The 11,981-nt window shown below is 43.1% G+C and overlaps 1 protein-coding gene across 3 annotated transcripts; it reads right to left on the reverse strand.

Moving 5' to 3' along the window:
* Window positions 1–6,167: 6,167 nt before the first annotated feature.
* Window positions 6,168–11,039, reverse strand: LOC123448437 (dr1-associated corepressor-like). 3 transcript variants are annotated; one of them, XM_045125319.1, is made up of 7 exons: window positions 10,551–10,861; window positions 10,452–10,458; window positions 9,221–9,293; window positions 8,975–9,068; window positions 7,014–7,130; window positions 6,873–6,927; window positions 6,168–6,795 (listed from the first exon to the last, which is right to left on the reverse strand). In XM_045125319.1, the coding sequence occupies exons 1-7, from the start codon at window positions 10,571–10,573 to the stop codon at window positions 6,400–6,402; spliced, it is 765 nt and encodes a 254-aa protein (XP_044981254.1). In that variant the 5' UTR covers window positions 10,574–10,861; the 3' UTR covers window positions 6,168–6,399. The 3 variants fall into 3 exon arrangements, with proteins under 3 accessions (XP_044981254.1, XP_044981253.1, XP_044981255.1); XM_045125318.1 differs by lacking the exons at window positions 10,452–10,458; window positions 10,551–10,861 and adding an exon at window positions 10,881–11,039; XM_045125320.1 differs by lacking the exons at window positions 10,452–10,458; window positions 10,551–10,861 and adding an exon at window positions 10,261–10,434.
* Window positions 11,040–11,981: the final 942 nt, after the last annotated feature.

The raw sequence follows: 11,981 nt of genomic DNA on the forward strand, positions 1-11,981 counted from the left end.
ACTACCATCGGATTAGTGATGAACTTAAATCATTGTTATTTAGTGCCTGCGTTGAGCATGAACATTATATCTGGATCTTGTTTATTGCGAGACGGTTACTCTTTTAAGTCTGAGAATAATGGTTGTTCTATTTCTATGAGTAACATCTTTTATGGTCATGCACCGAATGTGAGAGGATTGTTCATATTGAATCTCGATAGCGATACGCATATACATAACATTGAGACCAAAAGAGTTAGAGTAAACAATGATAGCGCCATATTTTTGTGGCACTGCCGCTTGGGTCATATTGGTGTAAAGCGCATGAAGAAACTCCATGCTGATGGACTTTTGGAGTCACTTGACTTTGATTCACTTGACACGTGCGAACCATGCCTCATGGGCAAGATGACTAAGACTCCGTTCTCCGGAACAATGGAGCGTGCAAGTGACTTGTTGGAAATCATACATACCGATGTGTGTGGTCCAATGAGCGTGGAGGCACGCGGCGGATATCGTTATTTTCTCACCTTCACTGACGATTTGAGTAGATATGGTTATGTCTACTTGATGAAGCACAAGTCTGAAACATTTGAAAAGTTCAAGCAATTTCAGAGTGAAGTAGAAAATCATCGTAACAAGAAGACCAAGTTCCTACGGTCTGATCGTGGGGGTGAATATCTGAGTTTCGAGTTTGGTACTCACTTAAGACAATGTGGAATTGTTTCACAGTTAACACCGCCTGGAACACCACAGCGTAATGGTGTGTCCGAACGTCGTAATCGTACTTTGTTAGAGATGGTGCGATCTATGATGTCTCTTACTGATTTGCCGTTATCATTTTGGGGTTATGCATTAGAAACAGCTGCATTCACTTTAAATAGGGCACCATCAAAATCCGTTGAGACGACACCATACGAACTGTGGTATGGCAAAAGACCAAAGTTGTCGTTTCTTAAAGTTTGGGGATGTGATGCTTATGTAAAAAAGCTTCAGCCTGAAAAGCTGGAACCCAAAGCGGAAAAATGCGTCTTCATAGGTTACCCAAAAGAGACAGTTGGGTACACCTTCTATCTCAAATCCGAAGGCAAAGTGTTTGTTGCTAAGAACGAAACTTTTCTCGAGAAGGAGTTTCTCTCGAGAGAATTGAGTGGGAGGAAGATAGAACTTGACGAGGTTGTCGAACCTCTCATCCCTCTGGATGGTGGCGCAGGGCAAGGGGAAACCTCTGTCGTTGCAACGCCGGTTCAGGAGGAAGTTAATGATGATGATGATGAAACTCTAGTTCAAGTTTCTGTTGAACCACGCAGGTCGACGAGATCACGCGCTGCTCCAGAGTGGTACGGTAATCCCGTCTTATCAATCATGTTGTTAGAAAACAATGAACCTGCAAATTATGAAGAAGCAATGGTGGGCACAGATTCCAACAAATGGCTAGAAGCCATGAAATCCGAGATAGGATCCATGTATGAGAACAAAGTGTGGACTTTGGAGATACTACCTGAGGGCCGCAAGGCTATTCAGAACAAATGGATCTTTAAGAAGAAGACGGACGCTGACGGTAATGTGACCGTTTATAAAGCTCGACTTGTGGCAAAGGGTTTTTCACAAGTTCCAGGAATTGACTACGGTGAGACTTTCTCTCCCGTAGCAATGCTTAAGTCCGTCAGAATCATGTTAGCAATAGCTGCATTTTTCGATTATGAAATCTGGCAGATGGATGTCAAAACGGCGTTCCTTAACGGTTTCCTTAAGGAAGAATTGTATATGATGCAACCCGAAGGTTTTGTTGATCCTAAAAATGCTGACAAGGTGTGCAAGCTCCAGCGATCCATTTATGGATTGGTGCAAGCATCTCGGAGTTGGAACAAACGCTTTGATGAGGTGATCAAAGCATTTGGGTTTATACAAGTGGTTGGAGAATCTTGTATTTACAAGAAAGTGAGTGGGAGCTCTGTGGCGTTTCTAATACTATATGTGGATGACATATTACTGATTGGAAACAACGTGGAGCTCTTGGAGAGCATAAAAGGTTACTTGAATAAAAGTTTCTCTATGAAGGACCTAGGAGAAGCTGCTTACATTCTAGGCATTAAGATCTATAGGGATAGATCAAAACGCCTGATAGGACTTTCACAAAGCACATACCTTGATAAAGTTTTGAAGAGGTTCAAAATGGAACAGTCCAAGAAAGGGTTCTTGCCAGTGTTACAAGGTACAAGATTGAGTAAGACTCAGTGCCCAGCAACTGATGAAGATAGAGAGCATATGCGCTCCGTCCCCTATGCTTCAGCCATAGGCTCTATCATGTATGCAATGCTGTGCACTAGACCGGATGTTAGCCTGGCCATAAGTATGGCAGGCAGGTTCCAGAGTAATCCAGGAGTGGATCACTGGACAGCGGTCAAGAATATCCTGAAGTACCTGAAAAGGACTAAGGAGATGTTTCTCGTGTATGGAGGTGACGAAGAGCTCGCCGTAAAAGGTTACGTTGATGCAAGCTTTGACACAGATCCAGACGACTCTAAGTCGCAAACCGGATACATATTTATTCTTAATGGGGGTGCAGTAAGCTGGTGCAGTTCCAAGCAAAGCGTCGTAGCAGATTCTACATGTGAAGCGAAGTACATGGCTGCCTCAGAGGCGGCTAAGGAGGGTGTCTGGATGAAGCAGTTCATGACGGATCTTGGAGTGGTGCCAAGTGCACTGGATCCAATAACCTTGTTCTGTGACAACACTGGTGCCATTGCCTTAGCAAAGGAACCAAGGTTTCACAAGAAGACCAGACACATCAAACGACGCTTCAACCTCATCCGCGACTACGTCGAGGAGGAGGACGTGAATATATGCAAAGTGCACACGGATCTGAATGTAGCAGACCCGCTGACTAAACCTCTTCCACGGCCAAAACATGATCGACACCAGAACTGTATGGGTGTTAGATTTATTACAATGTAAATCACATAGTGATGTGAGGGCTAGATTATTGACTCTAGTGCAAGTGGGAGACTGTTGGAATTATGCCCTAGAGGCAATAATAAATGTATAGTTATTATTATAATTCCTGTATCAAGATAATAGTTTATTATCCATGCTATAATTGTATTGAATGAAGACTCATTTACATGTGTGGATACATAGACAAAACACCATCCCTAGCATGCCTCTAGTTGGCTAGCCAGTTGATCGATGATAGTCAGTGTCTTCTGATTATGAACAAGGTGTTGTTGCTTGATAACTAGATCACGTCATTGGGAGAATCACGTGATGGACTAGACCCAAACTAATAGACGTAGCATGTTGATCGTGTCATTTTGTTGCTACTGTTTTCTGTGTGTCAAGTATTTATTCCTATGACCATGAGATCATATAACTCACTGACACCGGAGGAATGCTTTGTGTGTATCAAACGTCGCAACGTAACTGGGTGACTATAAAGATGCTCTACAGGTATCTCCGAAGGTGTTAGTTGAGTTAGTATGGATCAAGACTGGGATTTGTCACTCCGTGTGACGGAGAGGTATCTCGGGGCCCACTCGGTAATACAACATCACACACAAGCCTTGCAAGCAATGTAACTTAGTGTAAGTTGCGGGATCTTGTATTACGGAACGAGTAAAGAGACTTGCCGGTAAACGAGATTGAAATAGGTATGCGGATACTGACGATCGAATCTCGGGCAAGTAACATACCGAAGGACAAAGGGAATGACATACGGGATTATACGAATCCTTGGCACTGAGGTTCAAACGATAAGATCTTCGTAGAATATGTAGGATCCAATATGGGCATCCAGGTCCCGCTATTGGATATTGACCGAGGAGTCTCTCGGGTCATGTCTAAATAGTTCTCGAACCCGCAGGGTCTGCACACTTAAGGTTCGACGTTGTTTTATGCGTATTTGAGTTATATGGTTGGTTACCGAATGTTGTTCGGAGTCCCGGATGAGATCACGGACGTCACGAGGGTTTTCGGAATGGTCCGGAAACGAAGATTGATATATAGGATGACCTCATTTGATTACCGGAAGGTTTTCGGAGTTACCGGGAATGTACCGGGAATGACGAATGGGTTCCGGGAGTTCACCGGAGGGGAGCAACCCACTCCGGGGAAGCCCATAGGCTTTTGGGGGACACACCAGCCCTTAGTGGGTTGGTGGGACAGCCCCAAGGGAGCCTATGCACCAAGATAAGAAAATCAAAGGAAAAGAAAAAAAAAAGAGGGAAGAAGTGGGAAGGGAGGGGGACTCCTCCCACCAAACCAAGTCCAACTCGGTTTGGGGGGGGAGTCCTCCCCCCCTTGGCTCGGCCGACCCCTTGGGAGTCCCTTGGACCCCAAGGCAAGGTCCCCCTCCCTCCTCCTATATATATGGGGCTTTTAGGGCAGATTTGAGACGACTTTCTCACGGCTGCCCGACCACATACCTCCATAGTTTTTCCTCTAGATCGTGTTTCTGCGGAGCTCGGGCGGAGCCGTGCTGAGACAAGATCATCACCAACCTCCGGAGAGTCGTCACGCTGCCGGAGAACTCTTCTACCTCTTCGTCTCTCTTGCTGGATCAAGAAGGCCGAGATCATCGTCAAGCTGTACGTGTGCTGAACGCGGAGGTGCCGTCCGTTCGGTACTAGATCGTGGGACTGATCGCCGGATTGTTCGCGGGGCGGATCGAGGGACGTGAGGACGGTCCACTACATCAACCGCGTTCTCTAACGCTTCTGCTGTACGATCTACAAGGGTACGTAGATCACTCAGCCCCTCTCGTAGATGGACATCACCATGATAGGTCTTCGTGCGTGTAGGAAAAAAAAATTTCCCATGCGACGTTCCCCAACACTTTGTACTTGTCTTCCACCTTCAAGCAATCGAGGCAGGCATGAGTAGGGTATTACACCGCGAGGTGGCCCGAACCTGGGTAAATTGTCGTGTGTCCTAGTTCGCTTCTCTTAGCTCGCGCCACCGGAGAGTCGCCATGAAGTTGGGAGGTAGAATGTAGGAGAGCGAGCGCACCCCAGAGTTCGAACCTTTTGGGTTTGTGGAGCCCCGATTTCGACAGTAATCATGGTGGCTTCAATGTGCTGAAACTCCACTGGAAACTCTGTTCTTGTTCCATTCGCGCGCCTTCTCCATGATTGATCATGCTCTAGTGTTCATCATTCTTCTCCATGCTAGGTCCTTCATTTGTAAGCAACATAAATGTATCACAGCACCATATTCTCATGAACATTTTAATCATTACCAAGAAACGAAAGTACCTGGTATTTTATTTGGCGTGTGCGAGCTCTAGTAATTGGTTCAATATGTGTAGCAGCAGAGGTTGTTGGTATAATTGAGATAGTGATGTCCTTATCACCTTATGGAAAGATCCTCTAGTGGATTCAAACCCCTATCATTCCTAGAGATTTGGGAAGAACTATCTACACCAAGACCCCATCTCCTCCATGGATTTGAGATGAACCTTACTCTTGTTGCTATTTTTCCTCGGATTGTTTGTGTATGCTTATGGATCTCATGTGTTGCCCATCTAGTGGATGTGTGATTTGGACTTTTCTTTGAGTGTTCCGTCTTGTGATTTGTGTGTTTCTCTTGGATTCTCCCTTCAAGTTGTGAAAGATTAGGTCATGTGATTCCATTTTACATCATACCTCTTGAAGTTTCTAGGCTTAGCAAAGCATAAACTAGATCTTGAGAGAGTTATGCTCATCTTATCTCCTCCTAGAGGATGAAGACCTAACGAGAAGTGTACTTTTGGATCAGAGACGACCGTCTCTCCTCTCTCTTATTTCCTTGTAGGGGATGAAGACCTTACGAGAAGTATACTTTTGGATCAGGAATTGGGGAAGAATTATCCCTTTGTTTAGCTTTATTTCTTGTGCTGTACTTGCATGCAAAACGTACCTGTATTGGCCTTGGATTTGAAGCTAGCTAGTCTGAATCACGTCATGTTGAGTGTTTTCAACTAGATTTGACGCTAGCTAGTCTGAATCACGTCATGTTTAGTGTTTTCAACTAGATTTACCTTTGTTTCTCCTTGTTCCTTGTGTTGTCGTGGCATGATGGTCAGGACATGATATAATAAGACCCCTCTGTACACAAATATAAGAGCATTTAGATCAATAAAGTTGTGATCTAATCATTTTTATATTTCTTTATGGAGGGAGTAACACATAATTAGTCTTGGTTACAACATGTACAATGTAACAGGACGACAGAATATTACTGCTTCAACCGTCAAATACAGGGTTAAATTTACCACATCCTAGTCAGTTAAGTCAACAATGCGAGGCAACTAAGAACCAATTATTGGGAAAAAGAAATAGGTTATACATCATAGCTGCGGTAACTACTTGAAACAATATTTACAATGTACAACACCAGGAGAACTGTCCTGTTAGAGCATATGATGAATGAGAGAATGCCTGCCTAATCCTCATTATCGTAGTCCTCTTCCTCATCAACCTGCACCGTCAGATGTCCAAAACTGGATGGTCCAACACCAATGCCTCCAATGGCATCTGGCATAGGCCAATCCGGCTGATGGTTGGTGCTAGCTTCTTCAACCTTTGAAGTCACAGCTGGCGTCGCAGCTGATGGAGCCTCCGCTACAGGATGTGAGCTTTGGGGAATACTCTCATTGCCACGATTGGTCTCTGGAACTATCTCATCTCCTGGCAAGGGTTCACTTTGTTCAGCAAACATGCTGCTCTCATCCTCAAACTGTACATAACCAATTTCCTTTCTCTTGGTTGGAGGCCGCCCTCGCCCTCTTCCTCGACCTCTGCCTCGTCCTCTGGGACTAGTGTTCAAGTTTCTTATGGGCTGCAAAGCCAATCAACTATGTTATCAACTTATCTGCTAAGAAAATTTAACTCCGCTGATATGTGATGGAATTGTACCATTTTGCTAGATCGGGGCTCCTCATTCTCTGGGTCACTTCCATTTGAAAATTTCCTAGAAAGTGAATTTCAATCATTAATAAGATGTTCGTTACTTGTCACAATGATTCATGAGAATTTGACTCTGGGAAGTCAATTTACCTTCTTCTGGGTAATCCTCTTTCATCTCCACAAGATTCACCGCCACCGAGATCTGGCACCTTGTTGACAATCTCAGTTAGGAAGTCAAAAGAGCTGTACCTCTTCACACATTGCTTTCTGGGCATCTCATAAGAAACATATAAACCCTTAGTCACTAACAGCACACAGTTTAAACATCTCATAAATGGCTGTGGTCGACTTGTGTAACTAAGTTTTTGACAAAACAAAACACCATTGATGACCACAATTACCAAAGGTATCAAAAGAAGAAAAGGCTTCATCATTAATCTTAGATTTATAATCAAATTAGTAGCTTGAATTACAGATGAAAGTTGTAAATCATGATAAGTTGGATAAACACATGTGCTGAATATGAGCAGGCTCATCTCAGTTTCCACTCAAGTTTCATTCGGAAGGCAGACCATCTTCGTAAATCTCCCATAGCTCATTACCGACAGTCATACCAGCGTAGTTTTCCACAGAAAAACATAAACCAGTTTCAAATTGGTTACCAAGATGAACCAGTCCGAAATTGACCTGCTGATACATCTTGAGCCTTCATAATAATTTTCCAATGTTTTTCTTGTGCTCTTCGGCTTTCGATATTCTGGTTCCTCTTTGGAGCCTTCCGGGGGAGCGAGCACTAATTGCTAGTAATTGTGTTTTGGTGGCTATGGTGGGAGAACAGGAGTACATTACGAGATGACGACCAACAGAACTCAGCTAATTCATCTAGTCACCAGAGTCGCCGTCACATTAGAGTCCAGAGAGTTGTTGAAGCCAAACAAGGTGCGGAGCTTGACAGCAGCAGCCACGAAAGAATTACGGATGATGAAGGGAATTTCCATGGAGGGTGTGGGAAGAGAGATTACTCAGGTATCGTTATTCAAGATGAAAATGAGACAGATGCACAGCTGTTGCTTGCTATCTGACCCAACAGGCAAAAAATAACTTAGCTACATGTTTTAATTAATGTATAGTGTTGATTTCCTGCCCCAATCTGAGTAATGGTACCTCTTAAAAGAATGAAAACGAAAAATACCCTGTTTTAAATCATAACAGTTAGGTTAATAATGAAAATACGAAAGAGAAATTTTTGCCAAGAAGATCAAACTGCGCATGCTAAGAGTGGTCCATTTCAAGAGGTTACAAAGTTTATTTAAGCTCCAAAAGTCCGGGCAACATTAGGCCTCACATGTTAGGATTGTGAGATACTTTAATTTAATGGTATTTAGTGGCGTAACTAGAAAAACATCAAAGCAGCAACTGGACAGTTTCCACAAGCTAAGTAGACTTGGGGCCTGTTTGGATGGCCTCCGGCTCCACACTCCGCGAACTACAAACACGGAGCCAGACCAAACATCCCAGCATCACGAAGCCAGCTCCTCTTTCAGCTCCCATAGCTGTGGCTCACGGAGTTCCTAAAAATTACAAGGCCATGCCACCAATAGGAAAAATGGTTTGATTTCTCTCCTCACCCGTGAGCGAAACCGAACCAGAGTGAGTGTCCACCCTGTCTCTTGTCTCTCTCTCCCTCGTCACTCTTATTTCTCCCTCCCATCAGCCAAAGTCATCTCTCCCTCGCGCACGGAACGGGCCAAGCCCTGGCCATCCTTTCCCTGTTAAAAGAGCCAAATCCTAACAAAATGGGCTACCAACCCATGAGATCATTCGGGCAGCTGCTCATGGTGCCAAATGTTCATGCTTCGCACGCGGAGCCAGTATCAGAGGGAGTTGGAGTTGAGGATTTGGTAGATTTTGAGGATCCGAACGGGCCCTTATATTATATGGAAATACATTGGAAGAAAATCACCATATTACTAACTTCCATCGAAGTACAATGTGTAAATCACAGACGGCTCGAAGCTATCCATATGTCTAGAAAAACATGGAGTGATACAATACATACAGCACAAAGTCATAGTAAGATTAAACAGCCATCGGCATAGAATAGAACTCACAGGTGGAAGGAATTCAGTGTCTTTGCACCGCTTTGAAGAGTAATTTTGTATGAGCGGTCGATCAAATCTTGCAGAAACAATTCAAGGGCTCTCGCTGCATGCAAATAATAAATTCAGAATACCAAATACTCACTTTATATGCTTCATCATGATGCCGAAATATCTTTAAAAGCAACAGAAGGTATGCGCCAAACATAGAGATTTTAAAACAGATACAAGAAACGCGAAGATTCTTGCAGAACTTACACACTAAAACAGGCACAGCCAATGCAATTTTGCCAACATCCTCATCTGCTTGCATTATCTTTTTGATCCGTGCCTAACACAACAAACATAAAATTAGTGACTGGACAACCAGCTGAATAATATAGTCTTACAGAAGCAACATAACACAGAGCAAAAGAGCACACTAACCAACACAAGATAATGCTAAGCAAAAATAACAAAAGAAAGTTAGGTTTCAGTAACAGACATAAACAAAAACTTCCAGCCATCAATACACACCCAAAAAAAAGTTTGCACGATGTCATGCTAGTTTTCTCAACAAGGAAACACAAGTCATGTTACGAGAAGTATTATTAAAATAACTATCACGCTAAAGAAACTCCTAAAGGGCAAAGCGGAAAGGTCTCGTGCAGTTTTAAGACTTGAATGATGTCATGCTAGTTTTCTCAACAAGGAAACACAAGTCATGTTACGAGAAGTATTATGAAAATGACTATCACGCTAAAGAAACTCCTAAAGGGCAAAGCGGAAAGGTCTCGTGCAGTTTCGAGACTTGAATGATGTCAGGCTGGTGACAATAAAACAGTGAAAATGTTCGGAACATCCTGAAAACATTAAGGCTCAAGATTTATAGTTTGCACGTGCAAAATTTTATACTACTCCCTCCATTTCTAAATATAAGTCTTTTTAGAGATTTCAAGACCGAATACATAAGGATGTATATATACGAATTTTAAAGTGTAGATTCACTCATTTTGCTCCGTGTGTAGTGGTGTATCTAGCATGATAGTAGAGGGTAGGCTTAAATCATCAATTTACTACGCCTAATTAGCAAATACACTGAAATTATTGCATGTAAAGCACCTTGATGTAATTGTCATATGCTATATTTAACTGAAACAGAATTTTGGAAGGTAGACTTCAGCCTATTGAAGCCCCCCTACTAGAATCGCCACTGTCCGTATGTATTCGGTCTTGAAATCTCTAAAAGGATTTATATTTAAAAACGGAGGGAGTACTACACTGCCGACCATGTCTCAGCCTTTCGTTCCATCACTTACAACGCGTGTTTGCATCTTGAGGAATCTTGCAAGCGATCGCCCATGCTACCAGCAACTTGGGCAGCAACAGTAAAGTATTAAATCGCAAATCAAGCTCGATTTACTCATCTTGTACAACGAGCAACCGAGTATAGCATACAAAGAAGGAACATCACAATAGGTTTGCTTCTTCGACGCCATCTTGCACTTACCAGAGATCTTTTTTGCCAGATCATCACAACTTAGCGTCAGCTACGAGTGAGTGATCAAGAATCTTTCCACTCACACAAAACCAACCGCAGTAGACTTACCGAGTCCACCTCACTCCATCCATCCATCCATCCACCACATACGAACTCAACACAAGGGGGCAAATTCGATACACTAGCGAGACAAAGCAAAAGGAAGATTAGATTCCTCGCCCGGCCCACGAGCGCTCGCTCGCGGAGAACAACAGGCCGTTCCGCGTCTCCACCCGGGCAGCGCCTCGGCGACGAAACGCATCACAAGAAGACAAACAAAGCACCAGTCAACGGCGAGATCCACCGTGCGAGGACCGAGATCCACCGAGAGCACGGACAGATCGGATCACGGGCAAGCCAGATTAGAGAGGGGCCATGGAGGAGAGGGAGAGAACGAACCGCGGGGAACCGGGTGCCCAACTTCTTCCTCATCTTTGTCGCACCTCCGATACCTCGTCGGGTTCGATGCCGGCAATCCTTTCGTGTATTTTCTTTTCTCGTTCTTGTTGACGATTGGAATTCTAGTTTTGTTGTCTTTCCACCACCTTGCACCACCACGGCACGCCCATGTTATGTACACCATCTCGAAGAAATAAGGCTTTCGTGCCAAAAAGAATATTCGTTTTAGGGCATGTACAATCCTCACGCTGCCTCAGCTATTTATTTAATCAAAACTAGCAAAAGGCCCGTGCGTTGCAACGGGATAAAAAAATACCACACGACACGCGTTCTTAATTTATAAAAAAATGTCTATAATTGGAGAATTTATAGTTACGATACAAATAAAGATGGTCTTATCCTATAAAAATGCAGTTCAAAATTTCACAGGTCTTCTATTTTAACACGGCTTGCATGTAGATTTAATACATACAAAGAATCAGTCAAGTGACCTTCAGTTTCATCTCTAATCCTGATTTTGTTGACGTGTTCATTCCCAACCCGGATGAGTACATGTATGAAAGAAAGACGAATAATGACTTATTTATTAAGATTGCACCCTAGATAGTATTTTTATTAAACGTTTAACAGATAAAATAATATCATATTTAAATTCTACATATTTTTCTAATCAAATTCCATGTATAATATGTTAATTTTGGAGTTATGGTTTAAAAGATATGAGTACTTAAAAAAATATTTAATATATACTACGAGTTTAATGTCATAAACAGTAAGGGTTTTTTTGTAAAATCACCTCGGTGGGTTTTCCGACGGAAGCGATACCCTCTTTATTATTAGGTAAAGAAATAGTAGAACCACCGTCTTTTGAAATTTTTTGACCAACCGAGGCTACACACTCTGGTGGGACCCATCTCCCCTCACATGCATGCTGTTTTCTTTTCCCTCTCTCTATCTTTCTCCTTGCATACGCGAGCCTACCTTCTCATTTCTTGCTTTCTCACACCTTTTTCACCCCAAGAGTCTGATTCTTCTGTAGGCTACACCATCTCTTGTGAGGTTGAGTTCTGAGGTTATTGCTTTTAGTCCGTACCAAACTTT

The sequence above is a fragment of the Hordeum vulgare genome, chromosome 4H (assembly GCF_904849725.1).
Source record: "Hordeum vulgare subsp. vulgare chromosome 4H, MorexV3_pseudomolecules_assembly, whole genome shotgun sequence".
NCBI classification, from domain to species: Eukaryota; Viridiplantae; Streptophyta; class Magnoliopsida; order Poales; family Poaceae; genus Hordeum; species Hordeum vulgare.

Excerpts from the sequence above, each read along its gene's own strand:
- LOC123448437 (XM_045125318.1), bottom strand. The coding sequence starts at position 10,913 with ATGAGGAAGAAGTTGGGCACCCGGTTCCCCGCG. Across the intron at positions 9,294-10,880 it reads TGGGCACCCGGTTCCCCGCG|GCACGGATCAAAAAGATAAT; the intron begins GTTCGTTCTCTC and ends TTGTTGTGTTAG. Across the intron at positions 9,069-9,220 it reads GGCTGTGCCTGTTTTAGTGT|CGAGAGCCCTTGAATTGTTT; the intron begins GTAAGTTCTGCA and ends ATTTGCATGCAG.